The sequence below is a fragment of the Molothrus ater genome, chromosome 9 (assembly GCF_012460135.2).
Source record: "Molothrus ater isolate BHLD 08-10-18 breed brown headed cowbird chromosome 9, BPBGC_Mater_1.1, whole genome shotgun sequence".
Lineage (NCBI taxonomy): Eukaryota > Metazoa > Chordata > Aves > Passeriformes > Icteridae > Molothrus > Molothrus ater.
The window spans coordinates 16,994,805-17,019,444 of NC_050486.2; the positions used below are offsets into that span (position 1 = coordinate 16,994,805).

A 24,640-nucleotide genomic window follows, 5' to 3' on the forward strand; every position below is an offset into this window, starting at 1 on the left:
AGATGCTGCCATGGTAACCTAGACTGCAGAATGCTGGGGAGCTGGCAGCAGCAGTAAAGCCATGAGCTGGTGGTTTGCTGCTTGCCTGGAACTCACACAGGGCAGTGATGGAAAGCACAGACTTTTCAGGTAACCTCAGGCTGAATCCAGCAGAATCCAGGGCTTTATGTGGCCCCTGTGGGCAATGCTGGCACAAACTTCCAGCTCCAGTTGGGGCAGCCCATGAGGCTCTTCCCAACGTGCCAAGGCTGGAGCGGAGTTTTGGGGGAATTGTTTTCCAGCAGCCTCAGCATCCAGGTGTGCTGAACCCCAGCAGCACTGCCCTGGCAGGAGAGCCTGGGTGGGCATCACCCAGGGCAGCCAGAGCCTCTGTGGGACTGCAGGCCAGGTGGGTGTAGGTGTCCATCTCATGAGGGCCCATGGAGAGCACTCAGGCAGCCTCTGCTCCTCTCTCCCCTGCCACAGCTCGAGGGAAATGGGCTCAGCCAAACTGTTTGTCACCCTCACAATTTTCTTAGTTTGGGGTTTTATTTTTCCTCTCTTCTTTTTAATTCAGGTCATATCCTTCTGAGTAATACTAGTGTAAAATGGCTGTTAAAATATGGGGGCAAAGACTGGGATTTGAAATTGTTCTTGAGGTACTGAAGAAGTGACCTAGGAAAGGAGAGGTTTCAGTTTCATAGAGAAGTCACTAGAGACAAAGCCCTTGCCAGCAGGTTTAGGTGACCCTTGAAGCAGAAGAACAGATGTCCCTGTGGCAGCAGCATGGCTGGGATGACCAGGGATGCAGCATCTGCTGCCCAAAGGGAGGGATGGGGTGGGATGGGGACAAGATTCTGCAGTGCTGGTGATTTTGAGGAGACCCTGCCCTTGCAGCTGGGTGCAGCCTGTACAGCTGCCAGTGAGGACCCTTATTTTGAGGAATGTTGTTTGATCTTTATTTTGAGAAGTCACTGTTATAGTGTGATGTTTCAGTGATATAGTGTTATAATTTTGAGAATACAAGCATTGTTGCATTTAATATTTCATCACAGCAGCTTTCTACTTGTACTGCCACTAACATTAAGTCCTTGCTGCCTGCAGGATTTTTTTTTTTTTTTAACCCAAACCTGTGCAGCTGCTATAGCTATGCCATAATAGCTTTTGAGCCTTGAGTACCAGTGGCCAGTAGCTGTATACTCAAATCTTTAAGTACATTTACCAAATCTCCAAAGACGTGACAAAACTCTCCAGTGAATAGCTTGGCTTTCTATCATGTGCTGCCAGTTTTACAAGGGAAGGGGTTAAAAAAATCAGGACCTGAATACAGAGTCAGTAAAAACACGGTGAGGGATTTGTCATGCTTCAAATTTCTTTTTTTTTTTTTTCCCTACAGATGCGGTCTTTGATCTAGGAAGAAAATCCACTGTTTGTCAGACATTATAAATTATATCCCAAAGGCTAATTATAAAACCCCATCAGCTAAAGAACATTACAAAAACTAAGCTGTCTTGGATAGGAGCCGCTGGTCTGTGGATGAGAAAATGAATCCAGCCCCTTCCCACAGTGAGCTGGGCAGCAGCAGCTTTGTTCCCAGCCACAGAGGAGAAGGTTGGTGGGGAAGCAGTGGCCACACAGTGCCAAGGTGAGCCCCCCAGCCCTGGGCTGCCTTAGCCCTCCCTGTGCTGATTCCTAATGGAGCCCTCCATGACCTGACTGCAGGGAACTGGTGGGCTTGGGAACAAAGCCAAACCTGGAGCCCAGAGCAGCCGGAGAGATCTGTGGGTTTGGCTACAAAGGGACAGGGAAAATGCGTGCTGATGAGAGAAGGGGGCTCCACCATGGGGTGAGGATGTTCCCTTGTTGTGGGATGTGAAGAGTTGGGGTGGCCTGCACGTTGTCCACCTTTGTTAAACCAAGAGGTTTGATCTGTAACACCTGTCAGCCTCACCCTGTCCCCCTTGCCAGGCAACTCCCACCAACACCTCTCTGTGGCTAAACACACCAGTGGAAGGGGCTGGCGGGTGAGGGAAGTGTGCACGTCAGCAGCATTTAGCCATGGCCCTCGTGACAATGACAGGAGGTTTGTGTCACTGGGTGAAGTCCCTGTCCCCAGAGAGCAGCTCTGTGCTGACAGCCTGTCCCGCTCACAGCAGGGCAGGGGTGGGCACGGTGTCACAGAAGAGCTGCCCGGGGTTTTGCACAATCCTGCTGGGGCACTATCACTTAGATAAGCTGTGTATCTTATGGTCAGGTCAGGACAACCCAGACAGAGTCAGCACAGACTGCAATAGCACCAGGTGCTCTCAGGGAGTAAGGATAATTAGTAGTTTTGCTTGCATAACAATAAATTTTGGCTTTAACTACGTTTTAATACTTTTAGGTAGTTGTTTCTAAAGCTACTTTCAAGACATTCAGTTGGTGAAGTGAGAACAACAGAACTTGTGATGGTTTTGGTTCAGCAAAAATATCCATTGTCCTGACCCCAACCCCCTCTCCCTCACAGGGTTTGTTGGGTGGTTGATAAGAAGTTGATAATTCAACAAAATTCACTGTGCCTGTTAATAATTCTTCTATAAAAGCCACAGGTTTCCCCTGTGTACTTCAGTCACTTTTAGCATGAAGGGACTCATCCTGGCCCTGGTGCTCGCCCTCGTGGGTAAGTAGAAGTTTTACCATCACTGCTGAGCTGTGACAGCCACTGTGATCCTGAGCAAATTGCATCTCCTTGGGGCTTTTCAGGGATATTTACAACTTCATTTGCTGAAGCCCTTTAGTAGCTTCAGCTGTAAGCTGTTAGATTTCTGTGCTAAGTTCAGCAGCAGAGAAAAGCCAAGCAAGCAGCAGCTAGTGAGCAGGGCTGGCATGGGCTTGGTGTCCTGGGGGTGTGGGGTGAGCCCCATTAATGGTGGTTTGCCAACCATTAGCATGCTGACTTAATGAATAATACATTAAAGGATCTACAGAAATGGTTTTTTTCATTAACACTTCTCTTTCCTTCCTCACAGAGGGCCAGAAGCAGGACCTTGGTAAGTGGCTCGCCTGCAGGCAGCAGCTCCCTTGCTGCCTTCCCTTACAGCCTTGCCTTGCTCGCTGCTTGCACCTGTTTTGTGGCAGTGGCAGCTTCACCTTTCTTTGCTGGGCTGGTTCAAGTAACATCACAACAGTCATGGAAGTGTTTCTGTTATATTTTTTCCCTAACAGAGCCTGTTTTTCACATGGGCAAGACCTACTTGTACAGCTATGAGAGCATCATTATGCATGGGCTCCCTGACAGGAGCCTGGCCACGGCAGGGCTGAGGCTGACCAGCAAGGTGGAGATCAGCCGTGTGTCCCTCAGTGAGCACCTTCTGCAGGTAAATCAGCATGGCCACAGGAGCCCTCCCACCCACTGAGGTCATGCAGCTAAAGATGCTTCCTTCATACCTCCAGGCTGGCAGAATAAGTGACAAAAAGATGTGGAGCTCTCACAAAAGCCATGGGCCCTACCCACTGCTGAGATGGCCCTCGAAGCCCCAGCAGTTTCCCTCAGGCAGTGATGATTCCCCAGCAGGGACAGAGGTGTGGACATGGGCACTGAGCTCTGCACCCTGCACACCAGGTTATGGTGGGGAGAGCTGGGGGCACTGCTGAAGGGTCTGCAGCTGCATCCAGAATGCTTTGGTTACTGGCAGGGACCTACAGAGAGCACCACAGGCTTGCTCACAGCCTGCTCCTCTGCAGGAAGAAGCTGGAGCTGCTCCACTCAGCTGCCATCAGTGTCTGAGCCCTCTGACCAAAGCTACCTTAGGTTCACCTCCATACAAAATATGGCTGGCAGCTGCTTTAAAGGAATGTCCTTAACATAATTTTACTAAGGCAGCACTAAGCTTGGGTATGAACACGAGCATTCTAGAATGAAATGTCCATGTTTTTTAACCTGGTCCATTGCCTAAAAAAGCTCAGCACTGGAATTCAGATATCACGTGAGAAAGACCCAACTGTCTCCATTATCCCCCTTTTGATATTCTTCACATAGGCATTAATTCAAATGTGAAGAATTCTAATGGTAATGCTTGTGTTTATCATAATATCAGATCTAGAAGCATTGTTATTCATCAGAAGGACTAAAGCAAACAGTTTAAAATACTGGCATGGCACAAAAGGCCACAGACTAGGGACTGAGAAGACAGCACATGGAGAAAAAGCTGTAGGAGCTGCTCTTAGCACTCACCTAGGAGTTTTCTCAGTCTGTAATCCTGCACATATATTAGTGAAACAGTGTGAAGGAATACCTATTGTCAAACTTTACACAGGGCTGCAATTGCAGGCTCTGTGTAACCTCACTGGAGTTGAGACAAGAGCCTTGAGTAGGATTTAATTTGAGAAAATGTGACAAGAGACAAGCCACCCTTGCAGCATCGATTATAAATGCCTAAAATAAAACAGAGCACTGAGCCCACACCTTTTCCCTCTGCAGGAACATGTACTTTAATGCACAAGGGTGGGAGGTGTGTGTGTGTGAGGGACTGGATGGGTCTGTGCTTGCAGGCACACACTTCCCACTAGGTAGCAGTCAAGGACTTGTGCACAGGCTTTACAGCCAGAGGAGCTCACAGGGGTGTCAGCCACTTGCAAAGGTGTGAGCTCCTGCGGTCACCTCTGCTCCCCCATCAGCTGTGCCGTGCCTTTGGTGCTTGGGGACGTGCTGGACCTGGAGCAGCAGCCAGAACAGTCCCTGTGTGCTCAGGCAGGCAGCTTGGGCAATAATGGCTTGGCTGCCTTGCAGACTGAAGGGAGATCTCACTTGTCATCTGTGGGAAAGGAGTGAGTATCCTGCCTGTACTGATTGTTGGTAGCTGGTGTTTCACTCAGCCTACAAACTTAATCAGACTTGCTGAACTTTTGAATTCTGCTCACACAATCTTATTTTTCTGGCAGAAATCCTTCATGGAAGTTTGCACTTTCAAGGATGCTCCCTAGGCTGAGCACAGGAATTCAAATTGGAAATTGTTTCCTGCAATGTTAGACAAGTGACTTTTGTCTTGCCATGGAAGAGGAGTGTCCAGTTTCTGTATTTTAGCACTATTTCAATCTGATGGTGAACAGTATGATTGTTTTCCTATTTTTGCTCACAGATTCGATCACCAAAGCTGGAGGAACACAATGGCTTCTGGCCCACTGACTCCTTCACTCCGTCTTCGAGGCTCTCAGAAACCATTGCTGCCTGTCTCAGCCAGCCCTTTAAGTTTGAATACACTGAAGGAAGGGTTGGGAGTATTTTTGCCCCTGTGGACTGTCCTGTTCTGTGCACTAACCTAGCGAGAGGGGTTCTGAACATGCTGCAGATAACCATCAAAAAGACACAAAATGTCTATGAGCTACAGGAGGTTTGTTGTTCTATTCTGATTTTGCTTTTTGTCTCATTTCAAATTAAAGAGTAAGTTATATTTCTCAGACCATTTTCTTTGACCTTTTTATTGCTGTTTCAAGTGAGCATTCACTGTGTTTAACCCATACTTGCAGGCTGGGATTGAAGGCATGTGTCAAACCAGATACGTTATCCAGGACGACAGCACGAATAAACGTGCCACAGTTTCCAAAAGCAAGGACCTGACAGACTGCCAGGACAAAGCAGTGAGGAACCTGGGAATGGCCTACGTGCGGCCCTGCCCCACCTGTGCCCTGGTACGAGGGCAGGAGCCACCACTGCCCTGCTTGCACTGCTGCTCGTGGGGCTTTGGCTCCTCTGGGCTGACCAGCCCGTTCTTGTTTCTGAGTGGTCTCTTTGCACTTCTAGAAGGCCAGAAACATTAAGGGCACGGTGACATTCACCTACAAGATCAGATATGATGACAGCGGGGCATCGTTGACGTCCGCTATGTCGGACCAGGTGTACCAGATCTCTCCTTTCAATGAACCCAACGGGGCAGCAGTCGTGGAGGCAAGGTAGGCACTGGGCATGTCCTTGCATTATTGCAGCCAGGAAGAGATGCTTAAAACTGGTTATATGTTTACTGTTGACTTGTGAGATAACAAAAGCCTCTGGTCTGTGGCTGCCAAGGGCCAAAACACCGTACAGCTCCTGGAATGCCCAGCCCAGGTTGCCCAGGGTGTTTCAGCTGACCTGTGCCCTACTGTTTAGGCCACCCAAAACATCTGTCCAACCTCTCAGAGACTTTAGCAAGCTCTCACGAAGGCTTTTGCAGTCATATGGCTTTTCCAGATAATCCTGAGCCATGGATGAACAGAGAAGTGCCCCTCCTTTTGCAGTCCTGCTGGGTAGCCCTCAGTCTGCTCCAATGCTGTGCAAGCCCTCCATGCACCGTGTGCTTACTGTCTACTGATGCATTTCCCTCTTTCCCTTGAAGACAAGAGCTGTCCTTGGTCGGCACTAAAAGGCCTCCTCTCAGTGAACCAACGGTTCAGCTGCAAAAACAGGGGAGTCTTCGTTACCATTTCTCAGGAGAGCTGCTCCAGATGCCAATTCCTCTATTAAGGATAAAAAATCCAGATTTACAGGTATTAGAGGCTTACTTTCACCCACTTTCACTATTTATAAGGTTAACAGGTCATCACATAATTACTTTAGATGTGGATCTTTCCAGCTGTCTGTTTTTCCCCCAGTTAACAGAGACGCTGCGGCAATTAGTTCAGAATAACGAGAAAGGAGCCACCAAAGAAGCTTCAGCCAAGTTCTTACAAATGATCCAGCTTTTTCGTGTAGCAACCCTTGATCAAATCGAGTCTTTGTGGCTGCAGTTTGTCAATGAACTCCCTTACAGGTAACTGTGCCCTTCAGCCAGGGATTCTGACCAGAGGCACGCTGGGCAGTGAGGATGATGAGTGCTCCTTTTCCTGGCAGGCCCTGGTTCCTGAGTGCCATCTGTGCTGCTGGAGCTACTGACACGTTCAGATTCCTGAAGCAAACAATCCATGACAAGAAGCTGAACATCTGGGAAGCAGCAGTGACTCTCCCTCTCGCCTTCCATTTTGTTACACCAAACAAAAAGACCCTGGAAATTGCCTCAGTGAGTACAGATCATTCATCCTTTTGTTTTCCCTCTCACTCCTTTTTAAAGGTGAATTCATAGGATTATAAGTGAAAGGTACAACATATTTCCATCTAAACTTGTAAAATGCAATGTATTAACAAAAATGGAAAATATTTCAGAAAATATTCCCAAACACTTGTTGCCAAAAGTTTGTAATTATATTTTGTATTAAACCCCACAACCTATAAGAAAACTGCTGTTGATTCATTTTGCCAAATCAGAAGTTAAAAAGAAAAAAGACAAACTCAAGAAAATAATATGTAATCAGCATCTAAAGAGCATACAGCATAACTGGGGCAAATCTACTTAATTTTCTTGTAGCTGAATGTATAGCATTTTATTTAATTTCTGAAATTATTTAGAAACAGCACAAATCAATTTTATATGTTTCTCACATGCATTTGTTGATAAATACAGCTCTAATTACTAGAAACAGTTAAAAATTATACTTCTCCCTTCTGCAGAGTTTTCTGACCTGCCCCGAAATCCAGAAGGTACTGATGCATAGGATGATTGTTTACCTAGGATATGGTAGCATGGTGAATAAATACTGTGCTCACGCTTTACTGTGTCCAAGCGAACTTCTTCAGGTATGTGACTCTCATTTCTTACTCATAAAAGGTGAAAAAATTTTAAAAGTACCTTTAATTTAGCTCTCACAATGCTGGCAATTAGGTATCACTATTTGCATGCCCCACTCAGCGATGCGAAGACAGAATGAAACACTGAGCTGATGCCTTTGAAAGATCAGGCTGGAAGAGTTCAGAATTTCAAATGTAATACTAGAAGCCCATTGGGATAATGGATCCTGTAACCAGCCTGAAACTGAGTTAAGATCTGACAAAACTCGGATTAAAGCAAAATAATTATGATTCTATGATTCTACTTTGACATGAGGTAGAGTTTACTTAAAAAGACAGTAAAGTGTGAATATAAGCAAAGCCCTAGGTATGTCATAGGTTAGGGCTTCCAAGGAAGCCCTGCTAGACAATTGCAGAAAAATTCAGGACATTGTTCTTGGCCTGTGCAGCCCCAGCTCCTTGCTCAGCAGGACCACGGCACTGAGAAAGCCTTGCTGTGTTTGACATGTGTTTAAATCTTCCAAAATAAAGTGAAATAAAGCCAGGCCACCAGAATGGTAATTCCGCTTCTCAGAACTGCAGAACTGTTCAAGTAAACTTGAAATTATTGTAGGAGGTGAAAAATGCAAGTGCAATTTGGCAGGGGTGGCATCAGCTTGCCATCAGCTCAGCATCAGCTTGCCATCAGCTCAGCACTGCCTTTGGACTTGCAACAGACTCTTTGGTGCAGGCATCCACCTGGGATTGTCTCCTACACTCAGTCTCAGGCTCAATTCAAAATCAACTACAACACGGTGCAAGGAGAAAACCAAGTTTATTTGTATGGTCCATGTTTAGCATCCTGATATTGATGGGATTTCCTGGGAGAAAAGTCTGAAGAGCTCAGTTCAGGGATTTGCAGCAGTAATTGTTTTGCTTGCTGTGGCAGTGCACATTTTTATGCACTACTACAAGATCATTTATCATTACCTGGTGAGATTAACAGTGTCTGCTTCCTTTCAGCCACTCCACGACCTTGCTTCTGAAGCCACCAGCAAAGGTGATGCCAAAGACATGTCCTTGGCCCTGAAAGCCATGGGCAATGCAGGAGAGCCAGCCAGTATCAAACGCATCCTGAAGTTTTTGCCAACGTTTTCTGCAGCTGCAGCTTCATTACCAAACAGAATTCATGTTGATGCTGTGTTGGCTTTAAGGAAAATGGCAAGAAAAGACCCTGCAAAAGTAACTGCAATTATTATTTAAACAAATGTCTTAAAGGGTATGGATTGGGTTTGCTTAGTGATTCAGGAATAACAAAGCCATCAGGTAATGTTAGCAGCTCTGGACAGGCTTCTCAGTTACTGGTCTTCCTCTTGCCCATGCTGCAAACTCCTGACATCATCCCATCCTTGCTGATATCCTGGGAAAGAGTGCTTTAGTCCCTGTAATGCTCAGCCTAATGGCTGTTTCTCCCAGCCCTGCTCACATTGTGCACCCAGCAATATCTTCATTTTCAGTGACAGCTCCCATGGCCACATCTCTTGTTTAGGGTTCTGTTCTTCATCCACTGCAGAGCACATGTGCACTGCTCTGGAAGCACTGCTCACCAGGAAGTTATGAGCCTCTCAGAGGTTCTCTCTCCCTCCTGCAGGTAAGGGAGCTCACCCTCCAGGTGTTTATGGACAGCACGCTTGCTCCCAACGTCCGAATGGTGGCTTGTGTCGTTCTCTTCGAAACCAAGCCTGCTCTTCCAACAGTAACAGCTCTGGCCACCTCGCTGCTGACAGAGCCCAGCCTGCAAGTAGCCAGTTTTGCATATTCACACATGAAGACTTTGGCAGCAGGCAGGATCCCACAGCTCCATAAGCTGTAAGTAGAGGAAGAAGTATATTTTTAGTAGAAAACTGAGATTTTTTTTCCGTGCAGTTTTCTAAGAATTTGGTCACAGTCGACTGTCTTCATATGATTTTAATTCTATTACTCAGATCTGCTGCTTGCAACATTGCCATTAAACTCCTGGGCCCCAGACTTGACAGGCTGAGCTATCGCTACAGCAAGGTCATTCAGATCAGCGACTATTCCTGTGAGTAGGGCTGCCCTGTGCACTTCCTCAGCTTAGGTAGCCAAATGCCTCTATTATGTTCTGTGATTTTCATCCAAAATCCAATAATGAGCTGTGAATTTAGTGCACTCTTGAAATAGAAAAAGCAGAAGAACTTCCTAACATGCAAAATTTCCTGAGACTCTTCAAAATCCAAATCTCTGGTATCTGCTGGGGAAAGTGGTGCTTGCACATGGATCTAGGCCTCCTTCTTCAGTCCCTGGGGTTGTGTTGACTTTGGCCTAGAATAAAGTCCTCCTCTTGAGGCTGCAAGATTGAGGACCTATGGGACTGAACCCTGACAGAACCCCTTGTGATCTTGACCCCTCAGCACATAAGCTGAGGTGGTTTATGTGCACCAGACACCTTGGAGACCCTAATTCCTGCTGTTTTTATTCCTGTGACAGTCCAGTATCAGGCTGGTGCCATTTGGAGGGTCTATCTAATGAACAGTCCCAGCACCATGTTTCCATCTGACATAATCACAAAAGTAAGAGGCTATTATGCAAACACTGCAATGGATATTATAGAGGTAAGTATTGCATTAAGGCAGCCAGCTTTTGGACTGTGATGTAGTGTTTAACTCCATTTCTGGCTGTGAGGGCGGACGTGGAAGGGAAAATTTAGATAATGATTATGATTTTACTTCTTTTATTTGGGCTTCTTGACACATACATTCATCAATGAACACATCCAGTATAGGCATGTAAGTCTAGGAGAGGAGGAAAGCTTACACAGCAGAACATCCATCTGCCCACCTAAAGTCACGTGGGATCCAGGGTATTTTGCATAAGTACAGGGAAATTAAATTTCAGCCAGCAGTACAGCCAGGGCAGCACAAAGCTCCATGTAACAGCATGCAGGAATTCACACAACTCTTGAGCAAGCTTTGCAGCCTGGGCTGAGCTCTGCCCTACCCTAAAATTATCCCTGCTGACTAATTGAAGGCTGGCTGGCTCAGCATGTCCTCAGCATCTGCAGCCATAGCCTGCAGCCATCTACCAGGTACACATGTCCTTATAATGCAATGGCTTCATGAAACAAGTATTTCATGTGGCCTCAGTGAGTTAGTCCCAGGCACAAGCTCTCTCTTGTACTTGGGCTGTGCTGCCTGACTCTTTCCTACAGGTGGCTTTCCGGTCACAAGGCCTCACCAAGCTCATAAGGAAGCAGAACATTCCCTTCTCTGAGTATGACACGTACAAGACCCTGAAGGAGCTGGGTAAATCGGTATGTCTGGGCACCTTTCTGACCTGTCTGCATCAGACAGCTCCTCACAGCACCAGGGTTGCATCACCCACCCACTGAGCCATGCCTTTGATGTTTCTGGAAGAAAGGAGTCCGTCATCCCGTTCAGTCATGGAAAGCTGTACTTACATTGTACTTACTCTCTCAACAGGTGCCACCTTTTCACTCAACATGTGCTAGCTCTTATTGTATAGTACAAAAGATGAGGCTGCTGCTGGGAGCCAAAATGTTTTAAAGTGTATGTTAGAACACACTAAGTGGTTGTTCTTCTCTTTTAAAATGATAATTGAATAAGGTCTTTCCTTCATGACTCCTTGGGTGTCACCTACTACTTACAGCAGCAGAAATTACCTTGCACTTACCTCATCCTTACATGGGGAAACTCTTTCTCAAATCAGCTATGCAATTAAGAAAGGCCACATTGGTTCAGACCTGTAATATGTCCATTGGGGTTTTTGGCTAAGAAGCCACAGTTCTCATCCTTCAGATGGGATCTACTCTTTGTTAATACATTGCTCCACTTTAAGTGATATTTTCTGCTTCTTCCCTTTCTCCCCATCTCTCCTAAACACCACAGCTTCTGGGATGGAAAGAACTGCCACCTGAAGACCCCCTGGTGTCTGCTTACATCAAAGTATTCGGTCAAGAGATTGCCTTTGTTGACATTGACAAAGATGCCATTCAACAGATGATGATGGTACTGACAAGGCTGCTGACTTTTTGTCTGCAATTCTGAATTATTTCACTTCCGTGTCTCCTCTTACCTAACCTATTTCTCTGTTTCCAGAGTCTAACTGGATCATCAGACTGGCAGCCAGTGGTGAAAAAAGTGGTGGAGGAGGTCCAGAGAGGCATTTCAGGGCAATGGACCCTGCCAGTGCTGGTGGGTGAGATGCGGCACATCGTCCCCACCATCGCTGGCCTGCCGCTGGAGCTCGGGCTGTGCGGGGCCGTGGTGGCCCAGGCTGCGGCGGATGGTGAGCCTGGGAAGGCAAAATGAGCGGCTTCCCCACGTAACTGTGGGTCCAATCCCTCTGCTCAAACTAAATCCTTCTATAATCTTGAAAAATACCCCAGTAATGTCAAAACCTTAGTGACCAGCTGCCTCCAAAGCTTTTGAGAAGTAATTAGGATATTTCACCTGAGACATATTTGTGTAGCTCTGGTTTGGTATTAGCAACCTTTAAATAAAAAAACACATAAATTATTTCAAAATGTAAAAGCACTGCCCTTACCTTAAATACTATGCTTATTGAAAGTATTTTATCCCCAGAATTTATTGTTTCTCTGTTCATATAATTTCTGTCTGTCTTTTTCAGTGGATGTAAATGTATCACCACCAGTATCTGACAATTTTAAACCCTCACAGTTGTGGGAAACCAAGACGGATATTCATGCTGACATCAGGCCAAAGTAAATATTACATACATATTCACATACACACACAAGCATTAATATTTATATTTTTAGTTATAGTTATATCTGACATAGATATGTGGTGACACAGATATATGTCAGTTATAACTGACAGAGATATGTATAGCTATGTGTAGCTATACAAGGATCTTACTTGTCCCAGGTTTTGGACAAATCTGCTAATCTAGAGCAGCAAAGTTGTGAGAAAGTAACACAATGCCCTGATGCTTTACAACGCTGCAAATCCAGCAATGTGCATAGTATCCCACGGGATACTGTACTGTTCTGCCATTGCTAGAAATGCTTACATTTGTACCTGCTCAGTGACTAAACGTACTAATATGTGAAAATACATTATCTTACATATCAAGTTATTTACAATTTCAGCATAGAATGGCATCATCACCTGGCATAAACCAGAAGGATTTCAGGGGGCAAAGGGAAATGCTTCTGGATCTGCAAAAGCAACAGTACTAATAATGACAATGGTAACAATGATGCTAATAATAATAGTCGTGATAATATTATAAAAATAGGCAGAATCTGAAGCTATGAGATTCTGGAGTTAGCTTGTCCTCAAGCAATGATAATGACAATACCAGTGACAATGCAGTCAGAAGGTCCATGTTAGCTTTATTTTTCAGACAAACCACGTTTTCCAGTGGCATCTTAGCTTTTTTCTTATCCTGTTGTGATAAATCTCTTCATCCATCAGTAGTGGGTCTTATAATAAAAAGAACAGCATGAAAATGTACTTTTGCATTTCGAAGGTAAATTTTTGCATATTAATATATAATTATGCCTGCTTTTATTTCCACTCTTTCAGAGCATATTTTCATATGATTGCAATGATGGGGATTAACACACAGTACCTTCAGAGTGGTTTTGAATATCATGCAGAGTTCAGTGCCAACACTACAATGAAATTTGATGCCAGGATAAATATGAAAGAAAAAAATTTGAAGATTGAAACCCTTCCCTGCCATCAAGAGGTTGAGCTCGCAGCTGCAAGGTACAGAAGAGCTTTTTTCATTTTGCTCGTTCTGTGTTACTGATTTTGAGTTCCTTGTTATAGAATCACAAGTATACAACTACTTGTTAAGGGCTGCCATACCTCAGCAGTCACACAAAGCTTAGTACTGTCTTTTTTGCACCAGGAAACATGGGTAGAATGAAATCAGAAGGCGTTATTTGTGTGCCATTTATCACCTCCACAGGAGTGAAGTGTATGCTATTTCAAGGAACATGGAAGAAGTAGATTCTGAAAAGAAATCCCAGATTTTCCCCAAAGGAGAAATACCAAGTATCTCTGACCAGGAGTCAACAGAAGGATCATCAAAACCTGGTAGTTGGAAGGTAATGAAACCTCTTGCCACCTGTCCTGCAGACAAGGCAGAGAGCAGAGAGCTCCTCAGAAGGGCTGGGCACCCCTGACATGGGAGCTGGCCAACCAGATCACAAACACAGGAACAGTGAAACTCAACAGGAGCCTGATACTTCCCAAACCAAGCCTAAAACGCAATGGGTTTGTGACATGATCCTTCACAGTCCACTCACTTTCTTCACTGCATGCAGGCAGGGCTGCTTTGACAGCATGTCTTCCTATTTCTTTACAGTCATGGGAAGGTGTCTGAAATTCACATACTTTGTACAATATATCTTTTTTTTTTTTTTCCTGAATCAACTAATGTGAAAAATACAGTTCTTGGGCAGGATATAGATTTTTCTTCCCGAATCCTGAGATAACCCTGAGTGGATTGCAGGACCACATTCTGTCATGTGCTCTTCAGCTTCTGAGGCTGGTGTGGGAAGGCTGCACTGGCTTCCAGCAGGAGGGCTAGAAGTCTGAAATGGATGCAGAGGGACTGCCCCTGCAAAGAGCCCTGCAGGTTCTCACAGGAAGTGTGTTTGTGAAGCACTGCCTGAGAAAGGGTGGGTAGGAGAGATGTCCTCTTCCACAGAGCATTTTGCAGAAAACCCCACTGCTTTCAGTGCCTGGATCTCTAATTCTAAGCATTGCTTCCTTCTTTAATCAGGACTGTCATCATTCTCTTCATTAACTGGAGGAATTATTTTAAGAGCTGGGACAATTTTATTTTTTTACGGAAAATGACTTTATCTGCTTATTTTGTTAATGCAGCAAAGCAGCATGCCTAATGTGATATCCAAAGGATACCAGCAAGGTCCAGAAGGGACACATCACAACAATGCAGGAAGAAGATTTTACGCACGCAGTTTCTGTAAAAAATTTGAAAGTTTGGGATGTTCTACTTGTCTCAGCCTTAAATCACGAAATTCTGCTTCTTTAAGAAATACCTATCTGCACGAATTATATGAAGAATTTGAAGCCAAAATAATTTTAAAGCCAGGTAAAATCATAATAACAAGTTTTTCTGACAATCGCTGTAGGTAATGCTCAAGCAGCACAACCCTGGAATGCTTTTGCCTTTAGTCCATACAGATGCTGACATTGACAAAATACAGCTGGAGGTTCAAGCAGGACCCAAAGCAGCTTCAAAAATAATTGGGGTATCAAGCTCGGGGTCAAAGGAAGAGGGAGAGGCAGCTCCATATGAGGACATTCAAGCTAAACTGAAGAAGATTCTAGGCATTGAAGAGGTGTTCATGGTAAGAGGCTTTGAACATCAGGGAGGGAAATATTTCCTATAATGAAGCCAAGGGTTTCCATTGTGGAAAACTGGCATGGGAAAGCAAGGAGCTGGGCTGGGAGGAATTCTATTTCCTTGGAAGTTTGTGGTGAGCATCTTGTCTTAGAGCCAGGGAAACGTAACAGAACAAGCTATAAACTCATAATGCTTTCAACTGTTTTTGGAGGCTGCAAATAAGACACGGCGCCGCACAAAACGGATTAACCGAGAGTACAAGACTGAAGACACAGGCCTGTGGGCAGAGCCCAGAATACCCCACCTCTCCAGTTCATCCTCCTCTTCTGCTGCTTCCTCTGCTGATGGCAGAGAGCCTGGAGATCACCACAGGAAAGATGAAAGAAGGCAGTCTGGGAAGGAGCATGGCAGCAGCAGCAGCAGTGGGAGCTCTGCTGGCAGCACAGCATGCAGCAGCAGCAGCAGCCAAGAGGACCACTCTGGGGACAGGCACTGTAGTGGGGACAGGGAATATTCCAACCAACAGGTAATTCACTCTGTCTGGACCCTTTATATTTCTTATAGTGACTGCTTTTGTACATCAGAAAATTGAGCTCATAGACTGTGGACCAAAGAAAGAGGAACCCTGGTTCTCTGAAGTATTTCAGACCAGAATTTTGACATTTCAGAATTTTTCACTATAAAATGTTTAAAAAATTTAATTTTGCACTTTTTTTTTTTTCATACTCAGAACTGAAATTTTTAATGCATTTTTCAAAAGCTAGTTCTTTATTTTCTTTTGGGTCTTACATACTATCTATTTTCACAGGCAAACCCACCTGTTTACCAGCTTTTGTTTAAGCCAGCGGATGAACAGGTACATTTGCTGCATATACTGGGAGCAGTGTGTACAACTAGTCTTGCTGTCTTTGCTGCAATTAGATCTTAGTTCCCTGGGAGTGAAAATATGATAAACTAATTCTGCAACAGCTTCCAGTGGTAGGCACCTGCTTCAAGGTGATTCTTTGTTTTTGCAGGACACGGGAGGGGAAATCCTAAACATCAGCATCAGCTCTTCCTCTTCCTCAGCTAGTGATGAAGATTTCTCTGGAGTCATGTCTCAGGTGAATCTCTCAATATGCAAGAAACCCAAACATTTACTTTGCATTTCCAGTTTTTGTATAATTATAACAGATAGGAAAAATTCAGTGATTTAGCATAATAGGTATATAGAAAAAAATTGAACTGTTCCTTATTTTATAAAGGTGAGCACATTGGATAATCACTGTCTGTAATTTAATATTCATTTAATACAGGCTACATTTTCAATGAAACTGGAATGTATTGCCGTATATGATGACATTTGTCTTGCTCATTAAATAATTCACTATAAAAATCAGAACACTTTAGAAGTGCTGACCTGCTGGATTAGAAACTGGTTTCAGGGATATTTTCCTTATGTATCTTTCTGTAAAAGTTTAGGAGTTGACTCTGCCACTCTTTTGTTCATTAGGCACTGAAATTACAAAAAAAAATTACAAAAAAATTCCCATCATAGTCTTACTTGCACTGGTCATGCCAGTGGTTTTACTATGGTAATTCTAATGCCTTCTTTGTGTCTCTGGTCTCTATTTCCTCTCTACTCACCAAAGCCTGAATTCCTGGGAGACAGAAAGCCACCAATACTGGCTGCAGTTCTTCGTGCCATCTACAGAAACAAGCAGCCAACAGGACTGCAGCTTGTCCTGTACACTGACACACAGCCCAAGAGGTGGAGAATACAGATGTTTGGTTCAAGCATCACAGGACCAAGCAGATGGAAACTCTGTGCTGATGCTTCAGTAATAAATTACCGAAAAGTATCAGTAAGTTGAAAATATCAATCGGCCCAAATATAAATGAAACATAATGATCTTACTATGTTTTATGTAAAAAATTATTTATTTCCCTTTACTAGGGTTCTCTTAAATGGGGTAAAAATTGCCAGGACTACCAGATTGCTACTCAGATTGCAACAGGGCAATTTGCTGCTTACCCAGCTATGCAGATGAAGCTGGAGTGGCTGAAAGTGCCTTCAATAATCCGAACGACTGCAAGATGGTGAGATTTCACTTTAGTCTTTGAAAAATATATGTCAGTGCTCCAAGTAATTGCAGGTTCAGTTCTGCGATTTCCAAGCTGGAAAAAATCCCTTCAATCAGTAGGATTTTATAAAATCAGATTGCAAATGTTTGCTTTCTCTGTATTCATTCCCTCAAAACATAATTACTGCATTTTTGTATGCAAGAAAACCACTTGGGATGATGGGATTCACCTAATCTATTGCAGACTTGTAATTTAAAGTGCCTGAATTAGGAGATTGCTCTTGTCATGGTTCCTGATTCATGGAGGCTCAGAGCAGAAGCCTGATCATGGGTCTCTGATGAAATCAGTCTCTTACCTAATTTCTTAATGCAGGCACTTGCTTCTGGCTTCTAAAGCAGGTGATACAAACACTTCTCATAAAACTTGTGCACATTAAATAACAAATATTTTATGACATTTAATGTAAGAAAACTGAAAACTGTACATCCTGGGTTCCATTCACATGTCTCCTTTTTAATGAAATACCTGTTGCATTCATTCATTCTATCCCTCCATGCACTTGCCTGCAACAACATATAGATCCACATTGAAGCCTATTTTTTTGGCATAGTGCTACTAAAATACAGTCATGTACAGCAACTCAGTTAACTAAATACACTTACAACACAAGTTTTCACATTAAAGGCATACAGGTGATTTGATTAAAAGTGTCCTGAAGAAGATAACTTTTTACATTAGATTGAATTACCCAAACCTGTTATCTGCTCTTATTAGAGGAGATTAAACCACCCAATTGACTATCCTGGAGCAAAGCCACAGAACTTACCTTTTTTTTCTGCTCTGAGCCTATGCCTTTTTATAAAGGAATATTTTCTGTATTTCTCTATTTGAGCCCCAAGCTTGTTTGGAAACTCATTCATAGAGATCCCTCCATCAGCTCCATTGTTGACAGTCTTAGTGGGCAAAGGATCCTTGCCTAAAGTTACCACTGCATGACTGACATACTAAAGTGAAATACTAATTTAGCATTTTTAACATATTAGTATTTGGTGGCTTATGTAATTGATGCCTATTTTCAAGTCTGAATATGTTTAAAACAAATTTGCCACACTTTTCTTCTCATATTACTCTCCCATCCAGACTCTTGAGATCTTTTATACCAATAAAAAAAGAAATTTGTTGCCTCTCCTTCAATATACAACATCATGTATCACCAAACCCTGATGCAAAACATGCCCTGATACTAACATATATGCATATTACTTTATGGAGGTATTTTAGTGTGAACAAATAATAATAATTTCTTTCAAAGACAGTTCATTTTAATAACTTCCTCTTTTTTTTTTTTTTCCCAGGTTTTACTCATTTCTTCCAGGAGCTGCCTATTTGCTTGGGTTTTCCCAAAGGCAGCAGCTTAGTCCCTCTCACCAGGCAACCTTGGTTTTGGCATTGACATCCCCAAGAACCTGTGATGTTGTCTTTAAGTTGCCAGAGGTAACAATTTCCACAATTTTTTATCCTGAAGCAGTCAATACCCAGGAAATGGATGAGTAAGGGTATTTTAACCTGCTGATTTAAAAAAAAAAAAAGAACAACAATCAAAACTCTAAAGAAGCTGCCTTCAGAAGACATTATATTCATACAGTTGGTTTTAGTATGAAAATATCTTACAAGGTATTTGCCTTTCTCATCTATGCTTATTTCATAGGCTTACAAGCATATGAAATAAACAGGTTAGAAAATAATCATCATGATTGACAGCAAGTTAAAAAATAACTTATCAAAAAGCCCACTCCTCCCAAAATCTTAAGAAAGATGACAGGTTTCCCTGTTTTCAGGACAGGAAGACAATAAAACCAGGCTGTTGGGACAGCCAAACAGCAGCACCTGATGCATAGGCAGAAAGAGGGTATGCATCTCAGGTGAGCAAACTGTTCAGCCTGAGAGCAGATGTGATATACAGCTACCCAAAAAGCTGCAAACTGGTGACTATCCAAATTCATTTCTAGCACTGCTGTTCCACAGGTTGCAGATGTGTCACACTGTACAACTATTTCATGCTGTAGGCAGAGGACTTGATTTCTTTTTCACTGTGACAGAAATCCAGATGCTAATTTAGATTTCAGTCAGCACAGTTCTCTTGGAAAATTAGAAGAAAATGCTACCTTATCTCTATATTGTACTTTGCATTTCCATTCCCATTCATGTTTGTTTCCTGCCTGATTTTCAGCTCACAATTTACGACACAGCCATCAGTCTGCCCCTGCCAGTCCCTTCACACCCGGGTACAGCCATCTCTGCATTACCATCCTCTGGCTGGAAGGTCTTTTCCCAAGCAACACTTTCACTCATTGAAAGTCTTAAAGGTCAGCAAGTAACTATCTGCACAGCCATTGATTGACTCTGTAAATTTTGTAGACATAATTTACACTTCTGATGTAATTTTTTTTTTACTTATCTATTCACTTAAACATCAGTTGGATGTCAGATAGAAACAAAGCAACTCTATGAAAATCTGTGAGGCTGCAAAGATGTAAAGAAATGAAGACATACTAGGAAGATTAAACATTCAGTTCCATGCCAAATAATGCTTTCAGATACACCCGTTCCCAAATGCATCCATTTCAGCTTCACTGCAAAAATTGTTTGTGAAGAAAATACAATACAAAATTTGTGAGAGGAACATCTAAGTGACCTCTGATTTGGGATGCTCTGCTTGATTAGCACTGTTATGTTGAAGCTAAAACAGCTCCAAAAGTGTATTCATTAATTTCAAATCCTGCACTTGGAGTTTGAAGGGATTATTGTTTTATTAATTCTGTATTAACAGCTAATCACATTATACTTACTTAGGGTAAGTTTTAAAATTAAAAGCTTTATGTAATCCTGCAATAAGGAGTCACATTTTGCTTGGAATCAGTGGGATAATATCCATGCATATTTATAAGGTGTCTTTGTCCATAGCAAGGGGATTGGAATTAAATGATCTTTAAGGTTCCTTCTAACCCAAGCCATTCTATGATTCAATGGTAGTTCTTAGATAAACACCAAAACTAATCTGTATTAAATACAATTGTTACAAAATAATTTCTAATCAGAGCTGGTAGATTTCCAACAAAATGCCATTACAGTGAAAAAGAGAAAAGTGTTAGGGTGATATTTTTTCCTTCCCAACTTCTATTTCTAACCCTGGTTATGACTCCATAAATGTATCTGCATTTCAGTAAACTTTCCCTAGTGGAATGATATGTGAATTGTTATCAACCCTTGTGAAATTCTTTTGACTGCAACAAAGTTAGAAAAGCCAAATGCCACAAACTGAGAGTTGCATCAGCTGTGAGCACAATTCATCTCACACAATGCCTGAATCACAGGGGTGTTGTCCTGCTGCCTGGGGACTGGCAAAGTTTTACTTTTGAATTACTACAAATATAAAATTTCATCTGACAGAATTAATTCATTTCTACATCAGAACATGCAGAACCAGAAGATTTTTTTTCCTTTAATTACAAAACTAGAATAAAATAGCTGTCTCATATAAATTATAAAATGCTTACTTTTTACTGGTTTTTTTTTCCAGGTCATTGTACAGCTTTCCAAAATAAGATCACAACCTTCAACGGTGTTGTATTTAACTATTCAATGCCTGTAAATTGCTACCATGTCTTGGTGCAGGACTGTAGTCCAGAGCTTAAATTCCTGGTGATGGTGAAAAGACTTGAAGAGTCTGCTGACCTTACAGCAGTAAATGTCAGAATCGCCAGCCAGTAAGTAATTAAAAACTTAATAAAAAATAGATGCCAAGCTGAATATGCTATAAATGAAGATCAAATTGGCAGGGCAGACTGGCACTAGCATTAGACTCAGGCAGAAAGTACTGATGTCAATGGAAAGATAACTAGGAGTGTCACTGGAATTTGGGACTTTGTCTTTTAAAAGTGCTTCTGAAATATATCTTAGGTTCACAGTAATCTCAAGACTTTACTGCTACAAATTCTTCATTAATTTGTTAGAACTTAAGCATCTCATTTCAGTACTTAGTGATTAGGCAGACACATAAACTATAAATCCAGAAGGAGCTACTGTAATCATTAGTCTGGCCTTCTACACTAAGCTAATAATTAGAACAAATTAGAACCCACAGTCATTACAGCAGGGTTGTTGAGAAGTGGACATAGCTAAAAAGGGCATTACTTATCCCAGATTAGAGGCACTCTCTTAGGACATCTCTCAGTTGGTACATAATGTTCTAATCTATTTGAAATTCATTTAAAATACACTTTGTTTCAGCCTGGAGCAATCACCCCTAGATTGTATGGGATTATGCATACTAAAATCATTGTAGTGAGTGTTCTTCAAAGAACATAAATAGACTTTGATCCGTAAGGTTTCATTACAAGTAATTATTTATTTCTGAAAAGTGTGTGCCTAACTGTGCCATAGTGTTAGAGAAACAGAGGGAATCCAGTATTCCCTGCACCTGTTTTGTGAAAGAACACAAGGATGCCTGTTTTATAGACGGTATCTTTTGTAGATAAAGACATTCCTCAACACTGAATCATTCCTGATTGTTTCATGCAATTGTATGGATGTGCTTTTGATGTGCTTGAGCTTCATATTTCTTCTGTTAGAGCAAATACTGCTCTGAAGAAAATACTACAATACACACCCTGTTCAGGCTGTAAGAGAACTGCCCTAGGGAACCCAATCTTCCTTTGAAATGTAAAGCAACTTCCATTTATGTGAAGGTAATAGCAATTAGGTTGTTCTGCAGCAAGGCTCCTGTAGCTGGTGTCTCCCTGCCTGAGCCCTGGCCATAGCAGCCACTCAGGGATGGGTAGAGCCAGGGGAAGGTGCACTGGGAGCCCTCCTGCTGGCACACTGACCTGGGCCCCCTCAGCCTTCCCCCTAAAGGGTAGAAGGTGATTCATGCCAGGATGATATGAGCACCCTGCAGTGATGGTTCTGCCAGAACAGGAAATTATAAGCTGAGTAGGGCAAAGGAGAAGAAACATTTGTTTACACTAATTTCCTTTATTTAAAGTGAGATTGACATGTATGTTTCCAATGGACTCATCCAGTTGAAGATTAATGGTGTCCAAGCCCCAAAAGATCTTCCATACACATCTAATACTGGTAAGAGACTCATCTTTAGATTTTGTTTAATCTTTTCTGATCTTTTGAAGAAGGAGAGGGCATGATCCTGCAGACACCTCACAAGATAAAGATCATCCTAATTTGAGAAAGAGTTAGGAGATTTTAACATACCCCCATGCAAGCTTTTCTTGTGGGTGGCAAGAAAGATGAGCAAAGAAAGAGATTCTGGTCCTGTGCATCTTTGCATAGACCAAAAATGCAGGCCTGGGGGATGTTTTGCTGATTCCAGAGACCCACAGAATGAGAATTTAGATGGTCCCTGTCACAGCCACCCCTGTGAGTGGCTTCAGCTTTTCCCAGAGCAGGAAGCAGTAGTCTTTTTACTTCCCACCATCTCTTTTGGGATTCTGTAAAGTGTGCATTATGTCCCCAGGAAATTAACAAAGGGTTCAGGGTAACTTCATTTTAGAAAAGATCACATTTTTCTTTTCTATTGCAGCTGCAAGCATGCTGATCGGCAGTGAAAAGAAAGGACTGACACTAAAAGCCCCAGATTATGGCATAGATAAAATATACTATGATGGGCAGAGACTTGAGGTAATTTTTAAGTTACTTTCAGTGGGTTTAGTTTTAGAAGAAAAGCATTTACATGCAACTTTTCTGTATTTCCACAAAGATTCAAGTTGCTTTCTGGATGGCTGGAAAAACATGTGGTATTTGTGGAAAATATGATGCTGAGATAGAAAGAGAATATCAAACACCCAGTGGATATTTAGCTAAAGATGCTGTGAGTTTTGGTCACTCTTGGATCATCTCAGAAGACCCCTGTACTGGAGGTACTAAGATTCCAAGATATACTAATATAATTGCCTTCAACTAATTAACTAATCAATCACATGAATAGTTGGTTTATATTAATTGTAGCACAGTCATCTCATTTTTTGCTATTTTTGTGATTAGGGGCCTCAGACAAAAAGAAGAAAAACAAAATCCGTTTTTCCTGAGTTTGGTAGTTCACTGCAAGTTCTAGTTTTGTTGGGTTTTTATATCAACATCTTATGCACTGTGTAGTTACCTGGAGTTTGTGTGCTCAACTTAAAACTCTCTAAGTCGATAACTTAGTATGAAAAGGAGGAAGTTTGACTGTTGACAAAAGTAATTTTATGTCATCTTTAATAGTTTCATTCTTTATTTTCATTCTGTTATTTCCAGGCTTTTAGTTTAGATTTAAAAAATCATATCCCGCCCTACTATCAAACTAGTGGGCATTTGAGGTGGGAAAAACTTGTTTCAATTTCCTCAGGCTGAAGATTAACACACTGAAAACTTCAGCCTGGGAATGACTAGTTGTTCTTGCCATCCAGGCTCCACATAAAAACATGAATGTGTTGGTTACATTAGGGTGCACTACACATTTTGTGTGGAACACAAACCTCTGGGCATGTGTTGGCCTTTCTGTAATGTTTTCTTAGATCAAGCTTCCCCGGGGTGGCTGGATCACAGACTTAAGGACTAAGCTACTTGCCCATGGCAAGGCAGGTGTGATGCTGCTCACAGTACAGAAGAGGATACGCCTAGGAGCCACTGTTGCCCCAAAATGAAGTGCTGTCTGAGTTCAAGTAAAGTTGAGTGTCAGCTGACTGAGGTTTTCATGTGTATCTTTTCGGATTTGGACATCAGTGTCCCACCTAGATCCCATCTCTGTCCTTGCAACTGTGCTCCACGTGCCTCATTTTCTCACAGCCTGAGCCTCTGACAAAAAATTGATTCACTTCAACCCGATTAGCTTCATCTAGCTATGTCACACTGTTCATCCATTGGTCTTGGTGTTTGCCAGTTCTACAAATTAAGTACTGAAAGCTATTTATCTAAACTCTGTGCATGCTTTAAGAGGGTTCAATGTTTTGTAGCTTGTAAACTGCAGCACAAACTTGTCAAAAGTGAGAAGCCACTTTCATTTGAGAAGGCAGCAGAAAAATGCTTCTCGGTGGAGCCAGTCCTTCGCTGTGTGAAAGGCTGCTCAGCAACCCAGACTGTTTCCGTGTCCGTGGGCTTCCACTGCGTTCCAGCCGGTGAGTCTGGCGAGCTGTGCACACCACGCTGTGTCACCGGGGTTCTGTGGAAAGCACGAAGTGCACCGCACTAACACAGGAGTACCCCGATGGAAAACCAGCCCCGCTCTCCTTTCTCCTCTAGATTCCGCTCTCAGCCTGGACGGGCAGCTTCGGCTGGACCAGAAATCCGAGGACGTCGTGAGCTCGGTGTCCGCTCACACGGCGTGTTCGTGCCAGCAGCAGGCGTGCCCGGCCTGAGCCCCGCTCCGGCCCCGCTCAGCCCGGCTGCCCCGGGGGATCAGCCCCGTCCCCTCCGGGAGACCGCTCTGCTCTGCTTCTTCTCCCGGGGATCTCCTGGAAACAACCCGGGCACCCGGCCCCGGGGTGACCTTTTAATAAACAGCTGCTCTCTGAACGCCCGGCCGAGCTTATTTGTCCCTGCACAGGCGGCGCGCTGGGCCCG

General features: G+C 43.1%; 1 protein-coding gene across 1 annotated transcript; it reads left to right on the plus strand.

Moving 5' to 3' along the window:
• The first annotated feature begins 1,429 nt into the window (after window positions 1–1,429).
• On the plus strand, window positions 1,430–24,516 carry LOC118689628 (vitellogenin-2-like). Its single transcript, XM_036388003.2, has 36 exons — window positions 1,430–1,624; window positions 2,562–2,638; window positions 2,988–3,008; window positions 3,184–3,335; window positions 5,097–5,348; window positions 5,485–5,646; window positions 5,759–5,907; window positions 6,330–6,480; window positions 6,586–6,743; window positions 6,824–6,989; window positions 7,478–7,603; window positions 8,597–8,815; window positions 9,225–9,442; window positions 9,559–9,656; window positions 10,082–10,206; window positions 10,803–10,904; window positions 11,500–11,619; window positions 11,710–11,899; window positions 12,242–12,335; window positions 13,165–13,350; window positions 13,556–13,694; window positions 14,479–14,707; window positions 14,791–14,966; window positions 15,174–15,488; window positions 15,771–15,818; window positions 15,979–16,065; window positions 16,594–16,806; window positions 16,899–17,041; window positions 18,382–18,520; window positions 19,257–19,392; window positions 20,607–20,793; window positions 22,071–22,162; window positions 22,623–22,720; window positions 22,800–22,959; window positions 24,034–24,195; window positions 24,320–24,516. The coding sequence occupies exons 1-36, from the start codon at window positions 1,524–1,526 to the stop codon at window positions 24,433–24,435; spliced, it is 5,307 nt and encodes a 1,768-aa protein (XP_036243896.1). The 5' UTR covers window positions 1,430–1,523; the 3' UTR covers window positions 24,436–24,516.
• The last annotated feature ends 124 nt before the right edge of the window (window positions 24,517–24,640 follow it).